The sequence below is a fragment of the Phoxinus phoxinus genome, assembly GCF_949152265.1.
Source record: "Phoxinus phoxinus genome assembly, chromosome: 4".
Taxonomy (NCBI): domain Eukaryota; kingdom Metazoa; phylum Chordata; class Actinopteri; order Cypriniformes; family Leuciscidae; genus Phoxinus; species Phoxinus phoxinus.
The window spans coordinates 7,670,365-7,685,858 of record NC_136879.1 but is presented as its reverse complement, the minus strand read 5'-3'; the positions used below and the strand labels follow the sequence as shown (position 1 = coordinate 7,685,858).

The window sequence follows — 15,494 nt, the reverse complement described above, 5'->3', positions numbered from 1 at the left end:
GAGCGGCAATATAAAAACTAACAAGTTTGCTGGGAACAGACAGACAACAGTGAAAACAGGCATGAAGTATGCACAGGGAGGAAAAAAACTCCCACAGAAGTCAGGCTTCATTCCAGCAGAAAAATGGGAAGATATGACTCCTGCTGAACGAACTAAAATAATTGAAGACCGTAAGACCAGAAATCAAAACATAAAAAAGCTTGGAAGGACTAAGGTAATTAAAAAGACAGAGTAAACCTGATTGAAACCCCCAAAACAGTTCGACAGGTCCAGCAAACAATGGGGCTATTGGGTTATGTTAGAGACTTAATCCCTCGCTATAGCCAGATGTCTAAACCTATATATGTGACTATAAAAGGTGGACGGTTGAAATGGACCGAAAAAGCTGAAGAAGCGTTGACAGAATTAAAAACAGCTATATTAAACTCAGGACAACTGGAAGGAAGGAATGACGAGAAAAACTTAGAAGTTGACTTGGAAATAGACGAAATAGGGTACCAACTGATAGTACGAAATGAAAAAAGAAACATACCTGTTCGAATTCTGAGTGGAAACTGGGAAAATCCAGAACTGAAGTTCACTTGTGAAGAAAAACAGCTTGCAGCACTGAGCAAACGCTATTCCGAGCTGAAAGGCTTGGGGCGGGGTCAGAAAATATGGGTTAACACAAACACAGCAGTATTGGCTCATCTCTCCAAAAATAAAGTTAAAGACGCCCGTGCGCTTAACAGCCGATGGCAAAGATGGGAAAATATGTTACTAGATCCAGATTTAATAATTAGACAAAAGGAACTTAAAAAATGCCAGAAAATGAAATTGGACCTTTATAAAAATACAGTTGCATTTACAGACGGTTCAAAAACGATGGCAGATGAGGAAGCTCACTGGGCTTTCATTCTAAAACAAAGCAACAAGGTCATAGATACAGGAAAAGGACTTGTGCAAGGCACAGCCCAGTACGAGGAACTCATGGCAGTGTTCCAGGCATTGACAACACTCCAGAAACTGGGAATTTTACGAGCCATACTAGTCACAGATAGCTCTTATGTGGCAACAGGAATTAATGACAATTTGCATATCTGGAAAGAGAATGGTTATAACAAGTCTAAAGGTAGGCCAATCGAACACGCAACATTGTGGCAAGACATTCAGAAAATAATAGGTGAATTTGACCTTACAGTAATACATCAAAAAGGACATTCCAAGGAAGACTGTGCATTAGCCATAGGAAATAACAAAGTTGACAAACTAGCACGTATGAGGCGCATAGTGATAATTAAAGATACAGAAACAAATTTAATACAGAAAATACATGACCAGCTTAAACACCCAAGTGTTAATTTAGTTGGCATGGTTCTGACAGATAATAAATTACATATTTCTAACTGGAGACAGAAATATAGAAATATAAGGTTAAATTGTGAACATTGCATGCGTAAAGGTTATAATAGAACAATAAGAAGTGACTTTGGATCCATTACACCAGACAGTGTCAACCAGGAATGGTCTTTGGACATCGCAGGGCCCTTAATCCCGAGGTCAAAAGCTGGTAATAAATACATATTAGTGGCAGTAGATGGTTTTAAGGGACGAATTTGGGGAAAGCCGTTAAAAGAAACAAAAGCAACTGCGATCATTACAGCTGTCAATGACTTACTGATTGCGTGGGGCCGTCCACAAAGAATTCGGGTTGACAATGGCACATATTTTGTAGGAAAACAGTTTGAAGATTTTGTAACTGACAAGCATATCAGTTTAATAAAATCAGTAAGGTACTGCCCGCAATCAAACGGAATAGCTGAGAGATCTGTCGGGATTATAAAGAGCTGGATCCGTGCTAATTGCAACCACGATAGATGGGATGACAATATGGAAGAACTAATGTTTTATGTTAATCTTACAGAGATCAAACGACCGACTACGTCAAAAGACCAGCCTGCAGATTCCTGCCACGTGGGGGATTTCGTCTGGATAAGGTTAGATAATAAAAATAAAAATAAACCATTTAAAGATTTAATTACGAAGAAGGACAAAATAGTTAAAATAATTGATAAACATACAGTGGAATTAGCTGAGAATGGCATCTGGAGTAAGAGGAATTTGGTCCTTGTTCAAAACCAAAGAAGTGAAAAGTGAGTTTAGACAGGCAGATTACATGAACCTGTTAACATAAAATGTGATAAAGCATATTCCGGAGGAATGTGTGTTATTTGCGGTAGTTTTGGAGAATATATCTGGTGGGAAGGCCCTGCTAGGAGTAAGCCAAAATCCAGGAAGGAATTAATAAATTGTACACCTCAAGCTATGCCAAAAATACCGAAAGATCAATATTACAAAAATCCTGTAGGAATTAAAGCAGCTTTGTGTGTCCTCTGCCAAGAATGTAGAATTAGTTTCCCTAAAATAGAAGTAATAATGACACAGCGGTTTGGAGTTAGGCAAGCCGTGTGTGACTGTTCGTGGACAGGGCATAAGTGGATTAAATGCCAGGTATGTCTCGATGATATTACAAACAATAGATTGCTGGTATATAGCAAACACAGAATTTGGTCTTGGAATAAGACATTTTGCGATTTATCTAGTACAGGCAAAATTGAAGGCTCAGGATTGACCATCGATAATACGAATTATCAACAACAGCTGGGAAATTCAGGCGTCGATTATTTATGGTCATAACGTCTGAAAAGAAATACGGATGACATTCAAAGCAAGTGGCTTTTGGTGGATCCCAGAGGGCTGGGGCCGGAATTAGGGAGTTTGAAAACTTGCTTTGACGATAAGGGCAGAACATTCCAGCCAGATAACAAAACTGGAATTATCTGGTCTGTAGGTACCATTGCTAGGGCACTGATAGAAAGTGACATAGCGCAGCAAATAATGGCACCAAGAATCGATTTTCCGAGACGTGGTGAATGCGATGAAACGAATGGCTATATGCGTTGCCAATTTGGACAATTGGATGAAGAAAGATGTCCGAATAAGATAATCTTGAAAAGAAGCAAAGTTCTGTGTGTCCCAATTGAATTCTGGAGACAGAACTGCCAGCAGGCAGCTGCCTTATCTCCTGGCAAGAGGCCAATAATGGAGGGAGAAACAGCAGACTTGCCCGGTTATAGATTTACATTAATGTTTAAAGTTGTATTAAATATGACTACCACGTCTGAACCACAAATTCTTGCTTGTGCCGTTGATCTTGATCTGGCACAAGATTAAATATTTACTTGATTAACAAGGGGTTCGTAAGGGGGGTGGTTTAAATTATTTGTGTTTGCCATTATTATGCTTTGTTTTATTTTTTTCCCTCAGGAATAATGCAATTACATGACGGAGATGAGAGAGAGAAATGGGCCAGGACCATACAACGCTGGCGGAAACCCTGTTTACCAAGACCCTGTCTGACGATATTGTTGGTGACTGGGGTGGTCATTTTAACAGGGATTTGGCCAATAATCAATTTTACTACAAAATTGATCCTGGTTGATGAGATTACGGTTAAAGAAGTTTCGAACTGTACTATAGTGACTAAATTCTTTACAGGCCCATGTGAGAAAAAAACATTGGAGGAATGTAGCCGATGTGAAGAAATAGTTAAAAATTATACGGTGGGGAAAGACACTGTAGTGAAATGTAGAATGAGGTCCAGCCCATTTAACATTACACAAACAAGAAAAATTTGGATTTGGCACCGCCTGCAGGACATAGTTTATATTGGACCTGGAGAAAAACTTGGTTGTTTCAGTGATGCACAGGATGACATTATAATGCCAAATAAAGAAACTCAGATTATTTCCACACCGCTTGACTCAACAGACACAGGAACAAAGCGTGAAAAAAATGGGATGTATGATCCCAAACGTGCATTCCAGAGAAATTGTGTAAAATACTATACTGGCAACAAGTATACAATGTATGAAACACCGAAACAATTGTGGGATCCATTTTCGTGGATTAATTGGTTTAATATTTCAACTAGATTAGGCGAAACTACTGAAGGAATTAGTAGATATTCTAAAGGTTCGAGAACGCTGTACCAGGCTAGCATAATAACAGATACATTCTGGGAGGAATGCCCGGATAAGGATTTAAATATGTGTGATGGAACTCAGTATAATTGGAAGTTACACACACTTTGGAGGTTGAGAGCGTTAAATGCTTATAAGACAATGATTAAGGACCAAGATTGTGTTGAACGGTCAAAAGAATATCTTACCACTATCTGTCCTTGCGACTATACATCTAAAAAATGGCAGTGTGGGCACAATTATATGGCGCGTGCTGGACTGTCTTGGCAACATGAAAACAAAAATAAACATTGGTTAGCTTTTTGGAGAAACGCAAGAGGTCAAACGTGGCAAGGTTTACGAATAGCAAAAATGATGAAACATAGTGACTTGTGGAAAAACGTACTTACTGAAAACGGTACTGAGACTGATCAAATGATAATACAATTCCGATTGTGGGATTTATTTGGTGATACAGGGACGAATATTTTAGAGAGCATCGAAGTGACAAGCCTAAAAGCTCAAAAGATTACGGTTAACAACAGAGAATCTCATGACGGAATGGGTATTAAATACAAAAATACCTGGCTTGGTGCTTATTATCCACTTCCTATAGTAAGGATGCGAGTACACGCAAATGATACTAAAATAATTTGGGCGATTCCTAAGGAAATTCCAGAGTACCACAATATTAAGACTATACCAAAACCTAATTATAAAATGTCAGTTAATATTAGTGGCATTCTGGATGATAAAGAGATTCTGACCATTGACAGAAGCTTATGGACCGTTTATTACTTTGCGGGGAGGAAAACGTTTCTTTATCCAGGATGGGGGTATTTAAATATGTCATTGGACAGTAATCTTAGAAGATTGGATATTAATCAAGGAATTAATAGGATGTTGGCTCATGACGTCACGTCTTATAAACCGATATATATGAATAATAAAGACAATTATGCCGGGGAGGACCGAGGACGGTGCATGCCGCCATATCCATTATACTGGGCCGTAGCCAGACTGCAATATGCTAATTTACATGCAGGCTACAGGCAATGGACAACACAAGATTGGAAACATTTTAGTGGTAAGATTCTTCAAGGATGGAAAATAGTAGGGCAAAAAGCCAAAGAAACAATTGAAACCGTTGTAAACATGGGACAAAATATTATTGGCAACACTTTTGGGGCTATACGATGGATAATCGATAATTGGTATGTTATTTTAATTATAGGAGCTGTTATAGGTATTTTGATTTTGTTGGAACTAACAGGAGTGGGAGGCCTTTTCAGAGGGGTATTAAAAGGCCTTTGTTGTACAACTGTTAACGGTATCAGGCAGGTGCTTGGAACTGATAAAGAAGACGAACAAGTTCTCATTGAGAGAAAAATGGACCGGACAACCTTGACCGAACGTGGCACTCCTCTGGTAAGGGGGGTCAGTCACTCAGGTTTAAGACAGTGAATTACATGTAATATAGCTCATTTGACTTATTGCCACTAAGCGTGCACGAACGAGCGACAATGGCTTCTAGCAAACCTGTTTCTGTTGGTGGGCCTACGGCGAATGATAATCTGTGGGAGATTCTGGTAAAACATTATTTTTCATACTTACAGCAAATATATGATAAAAGATGATTACGAATAAGGAAAATTAAAATAACACAGAAAATAAAAAGGAGGGTTTCATACTTAGGTATGTTTAAAGTTTATTTTCTATTGTTTTTAATTTTATATATGTGGATTATTAATTATAAAAATGTATGCATAAGTTATGATGGAAACTGAATAAGATATGTGACTCAGGGTTCTTGCAGGTTTCAGTAAGTCAAATTTAAGACCTTTTTAAGACATTTTAAGACCATAAAGATTTAAATTTAAGACCTACATGACGCATTAACCAGCAAATAACAAATACAATTAGCATCAATATGCACTTTTTGTTTACATAAACATTAAAATAATAACAGAAAAAAATGATGGCTAGATTTTAAAAGAGTGTCTTGCAACATGTTATCTACTAACATGTACAAGTTCAAATAAAGTTTTGACAAAAGAGGTTTTATAAAAAGATAAACCTCACGTATTTCAGCCTTTAAATATTTTTTTATAGAATGTGTCAAAAAAAAGATAAATTACTGACATTTACAATGCAGATTAGCTTATCTTTTATTATTAATAGTAAGATTTGGGTCCGATTTTCCCGTTGCGTCTGTCGTTGCTATGCAACCATGCACTGCGCTCTCCACAACGACAGTAGCTAGCTAATGGATTTCCACTGATAAACGCTTGCTGTAGCCATTGTTTATTGACGGAGAACAGAAAAACACCTGTAGTGTTTGGGTGCACCCCCATCCTTCATGTTGACTGAGCTTTCATAAACATAGATATAGCTTCAGAGATCGCTATAACATGCAGATAAAGATGTTTTGAAGACAATAAACATGATTGCAATGATATTTGATTTACCTGTGTTCTTCGAGCCATGTCAGGTATTTTTATAATAATAGATTATATGTATAATGTAATGCTAATCGGTATAGACTTTACAATAGTGCAGAATAATATCAAATCATATATTTTCTGTCTGATTTTCTTTTCTGAAGCCAAATAAGCTCATAGAAGATTATTTAAAACACTCGACTTGCACTATAAAGTAAGTTTGGAGCACAAAAAGGGTTTTAATCTCATAAATTGTCGTGTATTGATGGTGTGCTAAGCTAACATGCTAGCTAGCTCTCTAGTTGCACCTGCCATCTAGCTGTTATTTTTTATGATTTTTTTTCTAAATCGGAATGCTTACTGAAATATTTCTTTATTTAAGAAAGGCATTTGATACAGTTTCAAATGTGAAGTGAAGATTATGAAAGAAATTAGGGGGTGAAACACCGTGATTAGCCAGTCGTTAGCGATTATAATGGAGACAAAGGAAAATAATATTTATGGCCATAAGCAGGCTGGAAAGGTGTAAATGTGTGCAGGAGAGACTGACACTGAATGGGGCTCGTTTGCACCACAAAACAATAGAGACAATAGACTGAATAGATGCTAATAGATGACAATAAACACAAGTTTGCATTTTAGAGTCAATTCAAAATAAAGTCATTTGAGATTATCTTGAAAAACATTTAACAAAATACAGAGTTTTAGACTTATCACCTTCAAATTTTAAATATAACATGGTCAGACATGTGTCTTTAGCTGGAGTGCATTTCTAGAGTGCTGTCGGGCCAACTTCAATTTAATTTTCATGAAGATGTTTCATAAAAATAAATTTCTAATAACTTACACAACTTTGAAGCTATTCATAATTTTTTTTTCATTATGACAATAATTCATTCTACATTTCCAATAAAGTGCCAGGTGTCAGCTTTCAAATGAGACCGTACTTGAGCTTTTAGGACAAAGGGTCAATTAATTGAATCTTTTTTAGGTTGGGTATGCTATTTCTGGGGATTTTTCAAAAGTGGCGCTGAAGGCTAACAGGTTAATAAAACTTATATTATATTATTGGCAAGATATTGTCTGAATAATTATTTAAGGACCTTAAGCAAGAACTGACCACAGGGAAGTCTGCTGAACTAATTGTAAGTATTTTGAATGCTCATGGTATTGTCCAGATTCGACTTTCCTTACCTACCTGAGAATAAAGAATAAATAGGTAAAAGGTGTAAAGGATATTTGAGACACCATAAAACATAACACAGCTTAATTTAATATTACTACACTGTGAAACTACTGCAGAAGACCAAGCAGTGCTACGCAATCAGTTGTGAAATATTTTTAAACTCATTATTCATTAAAAAATGTTGAACTATGGTTTTAGTTAGACACACACAGACATCAAGTATCAGCCAATGAATCTCAACAATGGTGACAATCAACAAAAAAGATAACATAAAATCTGAACATCACAGAATATCGCTACTAAAAGTCAACACAAAATCAACAGCAAAAATAAAAGCAAAAAGTACAAATTAAAGAAAATAACCAGACAATTCAGCTGCATAATTTATTCATGCTGCAATGCATGCTGGGAGTCATGGCTGATTATTTTTTTTACTATGCTGGTACCCAACATGCATTGCAGCTTAAAACTTATGATTGTCACCATTGTTGAGATTCATACTCCGATTCTTGATGTCTCTCTGTGTGTCAGACTGATCCTGAAATTCAAAATGTTCTTTGTATAAACTTTTTAAAATCCTTCATATTTTCTAAATCGCAAATTTCTGAAAAATATCATTCTATGAAATTACAATAACATCTAAATAAAAAATATAATACTTCAATAATAACATTATACAACAAATGAGATAAGTGAATTGAGCCACTATATTATGATTGAGACCATTATCAAACAGCCATAGTCATCTGATCCTGTATTCTTTCAGCTTTTGTGCCATAGCAAATGTATTTTACAAACACAGCTACCACAGCCAAAGAAAAACTAATATTCAAAGGTCAATGGTCAAGAGCCCAACTAAAGCAAACACTGATCACCATCATGGTAACATAAAATGAAAATAAAAGGACATCTAAACCTCTGCCACCTTTCAATAAGTCAATAAGTAATAAATGAATCTGGTAATGCTGTTTGTGGAGTTGTTTAATCCTCCTCTGTTAACCCCCTGAGGTCGGCAAACGCGCGGGCGCGTTTTGCTCGTTTTTTTTTACATAGCAGCAAAATAGACCTAAAATACTCCGTCGGTTTTGGTCATACAGACTTAAGAAATATGAAAAAATAAGCTGTTAAATGTCTACTTTTTTATGTGTCCACTTACATTCGAAATAAAACATTGTGCTTTTGTAAAATAAAGAAAGTAAACAGGGAGTGCTTTATGCCTCTCCGTCTCCGTGAACTTTTTTTCTGAAGCACGTCTCTAAATTTATACAAATCTCAGCGAATACTATTCACTCAGACATGAGCTATATATCTCTATAATTATTTAAGTGTGTAGTTTTAAATTATCTAATTCAAAACTAAAACAAATATTCTCTGTTTATGTAATCTATATAAAAAGAGCGAGAGATCAGTCGTGCTCATTATCGTTCTGGCACCTCATTATCTGCTAATGTGACACGCCCATCGAGAGCGCGCTGCTATTCAAACGCAGATTATCTGAAGCAACACATGCAAACCAGTCAACGCCCACAACAGCTGGACAACACACTCGCTGTGAGGAATAATAATATCGTGATTATCCTGGAAATTTTACCTCAAACGTGCTGGAGTAGCCGAACAACGGATCCAGCTGCAGATCATCAGTAAGTGCTTTGTTCTAATCACGATATGAAATGGTGTCTGTAAACCGCAAAAGACTGTTTAAATTTGAATGGCGTTTCTGTGTTTGAATGAATGAACGGCACATGCTGTTGTTTACTCCAGTTCGCGCGTTTCTGTGTTTGAATGAATGAACGGCACATGCTGTTGTTTACTCCAGTTCGCGCGTTTCTGTGTTTGAATGAATGAACGGCACATGCTGTTGTTTACTCCAGTTCGCGCGTTTCTGTGTTTGAATGAATGAACGGCACATGTGCATGTTGTTGTTTACTAGCCTACAGCTCGCGCGTTTCTGTGTTTGAATGAATGAACGGCACATGCTGTTGTTTACTCCAGTTCGCGCGTTTCTGTGTTTGAATGAATGAACGGCACATGCTGTTGTTTACTCCAGTTCGCGCGTTTCTGTGTTTGAATGAATGAACGGCACATGCTGTTGTTTACTCCAGTTCGCGCGTTTCTGTGTTTGAATGAATGAACGGCACATGTGCATGTTGTTGTTTAGCTACTAGCCTACAGCTCGCGCATCTGTGTGTGTGAATGAAACTATCTATATTGCCTACTGAGATGAGTAAAAATCGACTGAATACGTTGAAATAAAATGTCTTTGTATAAGCAACATTTTAAACTGCAAATTAACATTTATGCCCTAATATAGGCTATATTATAAAAGACGATGTTACAGACGAAATATGAAAGACAACATTTCGTTTTGGATAGATTATAAAGTTTGTACTGCCACATCAAAACCTAATTTCCAAGGTGCAAACAAAATCTTAAAAGGTCAATATAAGCCTTCTCTTTAAATTATTTTTGTTTTTTATTAGTGACAAATTTGGGGAGAGGATAGCCTACATAATCCAAAACTTTCTGAAAATACGAATAAGAATTAACTGCACAATTACTAGAAATGTTTACCTTGGATATTATACAATTTGCAAGCATAGGCCTACACAGTTTGTGGAAAAATACACTTTTTTTTCAAGATGTTTCCAACTCTGAACCAATTCTGTAGTAATATATATATATGTGTGTGTGTGTGTGTGTGTGTGTATGTATGTATGTATGTATGTATATATATATATATATGTGTATGTATATATGTGTGTGTGTTGTCTTTGCATTCTGTGTGGTTCAGTGACACCTAAGGCTCATTAGTATGCAGCATTAGCATGTCGTCTTTGTCTCCAGGTGTGAATGAGGACATTATTCATGACCTTGTTGGATCATTCACGCCCACCTGCATATTGCCTTTCCAAACAAAAAGTGTCTTACAAAATTTAAATCAATCTATTGTTTAATGTGAACGATTAGCCCGGATGATTTTCAGATCATTTTGAAGTAAATACTCTAGCCGACAAGATCCATTAGTCAAAAGTATTGTGGAAATATGTGAAGTTGGTTGTTTGTGGTCTTATATCAGAACATTTAAGTTTGAGTTTTTTGAATAACCACGCATAAATAATATTCTCTCAAAAATGCAAACATGTACATACATGTTGCTCACATATTATGATAGTCATGTTCGTGCTAAATAGAGTGTAATTACACCTTTGCCATTAATATGTTTATAAGCAACTGAAAAAAATACAAATATCAGGTCATGTCAAAACATCTCAAGGACCCCAAAAACACCTTAGACTCCAGAGGGTTAAGATCTTTTGCTAAGATTTCATTTATTTTATCTTGATTTCATCTTTTTTTCTGTTCCTCTTGTTCCTCTTTCCTTCAGTGATTCTGCTTGTTAACAGCATGTGTTCCTCAGTGTCTCAATTAACTTCGAAAATTAAACTGAATTAACTATTAAATTATTCACTCAGTCAAGTGGACTGTATTAGTGAACTAGGCAATAGTGAATTAGGGTATAGGGTGTAATTTGGAACACAGCCTCTGAGTGTCGACTTTGAGCGCTGTTAATTCACAGTATATTCCTGTAGGCTAGTTTCTCGAAAACGACAAATATCATCCAGAATGCATTTTTTACGGTATATTACTGTTTTAATGAAAAACAGCATGTTACTGTAAAATTTGACCATTTTTTTACAGCAATTTTTTACAGTGTACCGAAGCCTGTGTGTCAGGCACAGAGAGCATTGGATTGCCCAGACAACCCATTATCTCTCTGTGGTTGCAAAGTTCCCGGACCACGCCACAGACTCTAGCAGTCTCGCTGCCCAGCTACCTCAGATGGTACCTGTGCCTCGTTCGGCATGGCTGCTGTCAGTTTACGCCAAAGACGTACTGACAAGGCTGCCGGAACTAAAGGGTGCCAGGGTGACCTCCATCTATGGAACAATCCTGAAGATGGATTCCACTAAAAAGGTAAGAAGACACATGCTCATTATATCACCATTAGCAGAGAGGCTAGGTCACCTTTTTGTTCTCATGTTTTCATTAATAATATTTCTTCTGTCACAATATAATACATTTTTTCAATGTAAACCGACAGGTGTTTCCAGATTAATACTTCTTTTCATCCTATTTTAGGTCACTAAGAAACTGGCTGGCAAGGCTGCTGGCACAGCAGCATGGGCCACAGATGTGGGAAATGAGTTTGGCCAGGTCCTCATATGTGTCCTCACTGAGGCAGAGGGTGATGGCCTACTCCCCATATGAGTGGAGAGGTGGAGACTCGTGGAGAGGTACCGGAGAGCTGGGGAAGCTCCTCCCCAAGTCCTCTATGTGGACCGGGACTGCTGCTCTGCCACCGGGAAAGGGAAGGCGGCTGCAATGTTTAGTGAGTGGGACCAGCTGATCGTCCGGCTGAATCTTTGGCACTTCATGCGGAGATTTGCAGTAGGAGTGACCACAGACAGCCACCCGCTTTACGGCCCCTTCATGAAACGCCTCACCTCTTGCATCTTTGAATGGGATGCTTCGGATGTGGAGAGGCTGAAGGAGGCCAAGCGGGCGACAGGCTGCGAGCCCACCGCCAAAGAACTGGCAAAGCATTGTCGCCGTCGCACTCGAGGGGCCCAGGAGACGAAACAGCTCATTGAGCAGATGCTTGTGGAATTCATGGGGGCAACGGACACCATGGGCATCAAACTGCTTGACCAGCAGAGGATGCAGGAGATCTGGCGGACCCAACAGCGCCACTTAGAGTGCATCCAGGACCCGCCAGGTGTACAGCTGTACAGGAAGGTAGGAGAGGTGACATTCTTTCCTCGGATCGCTGTGCACGTGGCTCAACATCCCTGGAGTCGTTCCACCTGCACTTGAATCGCTTCGTGCCAGGTTTGCGTTACACAAAAATTGCGTCTGTTGTTTATTTGTGTGTGATTGCACTGTATGTGTTTTTTATGGTGATCTGAATTTGTTTTTAGGTACAAGAGCAAATGCTTTGCATTTTCAAGTGTACCTGTTGGAAGGACTGGTGCAGTGGAACGAGGCACGTGGGGTCGCTGCTGTGGAAGGTGCCAGTAGGGAGGAAATCTGCTACGGCGGCCAGCTCCTGCAATACTGCAATGCCCTGAGCCAGCAGCTTCTGGGTCTGAAACTGGCACAGGATTACACCAGCCCCGGTGAATACACAGGTATTGTGTTCATGCAGACATTTTACTTTAGGTGTTTTTCGCCCGTGTGTTATTAAAACATCTATGTGTGGTACACTTTGTATTTGTACAGGAGAGCTCATTGGTGTGGAGTACTTATATTCCCAAACCAACAGAGCGTTTAAGGAAGACGCAGGTGTAGATCCTGACATTCCCGATGGGATTCGGGATGAAGACCTGCAGGATGATCTAGAGGGTGATGAGGGGTTTGAGGATGTGTGCCTTGATGAGCCCATTGAATTTATGGAGCTCGAGGGCACTGACCTGCAGCCCCTTCAGGAACAGACAGCGGCCCTACGCCCTCCTGGTCTGTCCGGCTGGCCAACAGTCTGGTTGACCTGCGCCATCAGGGGTTTGTCACCCAGAGTAAGGTGGATGAGATAGTCATGCTGTGGGACAACTTGTCAGATCATGACAAGGGCCCTCTTATCTATCCACCCCGTCACCATGACAAACAACTGAAGGGTCACTTCAAGGTCAGCCATTCAAAGACCAATGTGACCCCGGGCACTGAAAGTCTGAAGAGGTACTGGTTTCTGTTTGTTTTTTTCACTTTCTGTTAAATCGTTATCATTTGATTCTCTTGGAAAGTTATTTGTATCTTGGCTATGATTATTACCAGTCTTGTAACCAATGTTATTTACTTTTGATCCTTTTTCACTTTGCAGATGCTTCCTTGGTGCAGGTGGACCAGCTCAGTGGCCCAGCACAAGCCGCTTGGTGGAAGCAATCTGTCTGGCGGAAGCCATCCTCTGCAGGATCTACCCAGCCGGTCAGACCATCGCCGGAGCCCGGTTAAACCGATGGGCTGCCATCATAAGGGACTATCGGATGATCCGGGATATAGTCCTGAGCAGCCCCTGAATCATGGCTCGGACCAAATTAAAGCTCTTTGAGCTAAATCAGCTCACGATCTCCCAGTGGTAGGTTCAGCAATTGATTGTTCATGTTTGCATCTGTTTTCATATTCATTATCATTTTTACACACAGATAATAATTATTGTCTTTTCTGTACATAGGCACAATGACCGTATAAAGAGGCAAGAGAGGGAGGTGTTGCAGCAGGACATTCAACCTTTTAATGCTCCTTTGGTGGCCCCTCAACAGCTCCCCCTGGTACTGCCAAAATTACAAGAATTAATCCAGCATGGACACCCATCATTTGGGTTTAAAATACCTAAGGATGCGTCCGGACAGGCAGCAGCGCGTACTCGAGGCCAGCCTCCTCCAGTGATCTTGACGACAGCAGCTGTTGCCAGACCCACACCTCAAGTCCCGCCAGGCACAGTTTACTCTGCCACCACGTCTGTACCTGTACCTTCTGCGTCTATAGTGACGCCCATACCTGTTGGTGCTGCGCCCGTTCCAGTTCGTGTTGCGCCCATTCCTGTTGGTGTTGCGCCTGTTCCTGTTGGTGCTGCGCCTGTTCCAGTTGGTGCTGCGCCTGTTCCAGTTGCTGCATCTGATGAAAAGAGGGTACCAAGGGCCACAGCGTGGCGTCGAAAGAAGTTGTCAGAGGCAGCCACAGCAGCCGCAGTTCAAGGCTTGACACCGAGAAAACGGCAAATACCTCAGTAGTTCATTTGCCAAAAGTGTGGCCAGCCAAAGACTAAAGAATTTGGCCACAGCCAGTTCCGGGGCGTACAGTTCTGTGCAAAGTCTTCTGGGAAGACTGTGGCACAGTGGATGGAGGAAGTCAAGAGAGGAGAGACAAAAAAGACATGGACACAAACGGATACGTTGTATATATGTTTATTTCATTTTGAACAAATAATTTTATATATAAATAAACATATTTCCTTTTCTAATGGCTGTGTGCATTTCTGCATTTCTGAAAGAAAAAGAAAAAAACAATATTATTACATGTATCAGGTTTTACAATACCATAGTAATTTTATTGCATACAAGAGATAATTAAAAAACAATTTAAAAGCATTTCCAAAAGCACACTGCCTGTATACATTTATATATGGTTGTGTTAATATAGTTTTTTTTTTAACTGCACTAAGGATTAACTGCACTAAGGATATTTCACTTACATTTATTAAAATACTAATGGATAGATAGGATTGAAAATTAATACCACATTGTCCAGAAGTCTGAATCCTGAATTCCATTCATGCATATGGTATGAACTAAAATATAAAAACTTTTATTTTACTTTAAAAACTATTTTAAATATAATAATCATTTGAATATATTTTTAATATTTGACTATACTTTGAAATATTGGAAATACCATTTATTTAAATGAATTAAAATAGACATAAATATAAACATATATATAATATATACATAGATATGAACAGGACATTTTATGGAAATCAATTTTTCTATTCGGAATTTTTTATATGATACAATACTATTATGATATTCATGTTAATATATCTTTAAAAAAAATGATCATACATTTAATTATAACACATTTGATGAATTCCCTCATATCAGGGACATATTGTGACAGTCACAGCACATGGCTACTTAATATGCACATGTCATACCCAAGGAAGCACATGGCTACTTATTATGCCAGTCTCAGGTACCTTGCTCTGCCCGCCCCCAAGGCACGCCCCCTAAATGATCCCAATTCACTAATTTCTCTCTTTTTAGCAGAGATGAGAACTTGGGGTTTTGGGGTCACCAACTTGAAGTTCAGGGC

The 15,494-nt window shown here is 38.8% G+C and overlaps 1 protein-coding gene and 1 long non-coding RNA gene across 2 annotated transcripts; both read left to right on the top strand.

The window, feature by feature from the left end:
* The first annotated feature begins 12,434 nt into the window (after positions 1-12,434).
* On the top strand, positions 12,435-13,030 carry LOC306997370. Its single transcript, XR_013797357.1, has 3 exons — positions 12,435-12,518; positions 12,608-12,817; positions 12,909-13,030. It is a non-coding gene; the product is annotated as an uncharacterized lncRNA (long non-coding RNA).
* Positions 13,031-13,128: 98 nt separating this feature from the next.
* On the top strand, positions 13,129-14,550 carry LOC306997654 (uncharacterized protein). The gene is made up of 3 exons (XM_079611014.1): positions 13,129-13,361; positions 13,504-13,758; positions 13,855-14,550. Exons 1-2 carry the CDS (start codon positions 13,222-13,224, stop codon positions 13,697-13,699), a joined length of 336 nt encoding a protein of 111 aa, XP_079467140.1. The 5' UTR covers positions 13,129-13,221; the 3' UTR covers positions 13,700-13,758; positions 13,855-14,550.
* The last annotated feature ends 944 nt before the right edge of the window (positions 14,551-15,494 follow it).

Bases quoted from the DNA above. Each gene is read 5' to 3' on its own strand.
- LOC306997654 (XM_079611014.1), top strand. From the start codon at position 13,222: ATGCTGTGGGACAACTTGTCAGATCATGACAAGGGCCCTCTTATCTAT. The intron at 13,362-13,503 runs GTACTGGTTTCT...TTCACTTTGCAG, and splicing joins GGCACTGAAAGTCTGAAGAG to ATGCTTCCTTGGTGCAGGTG.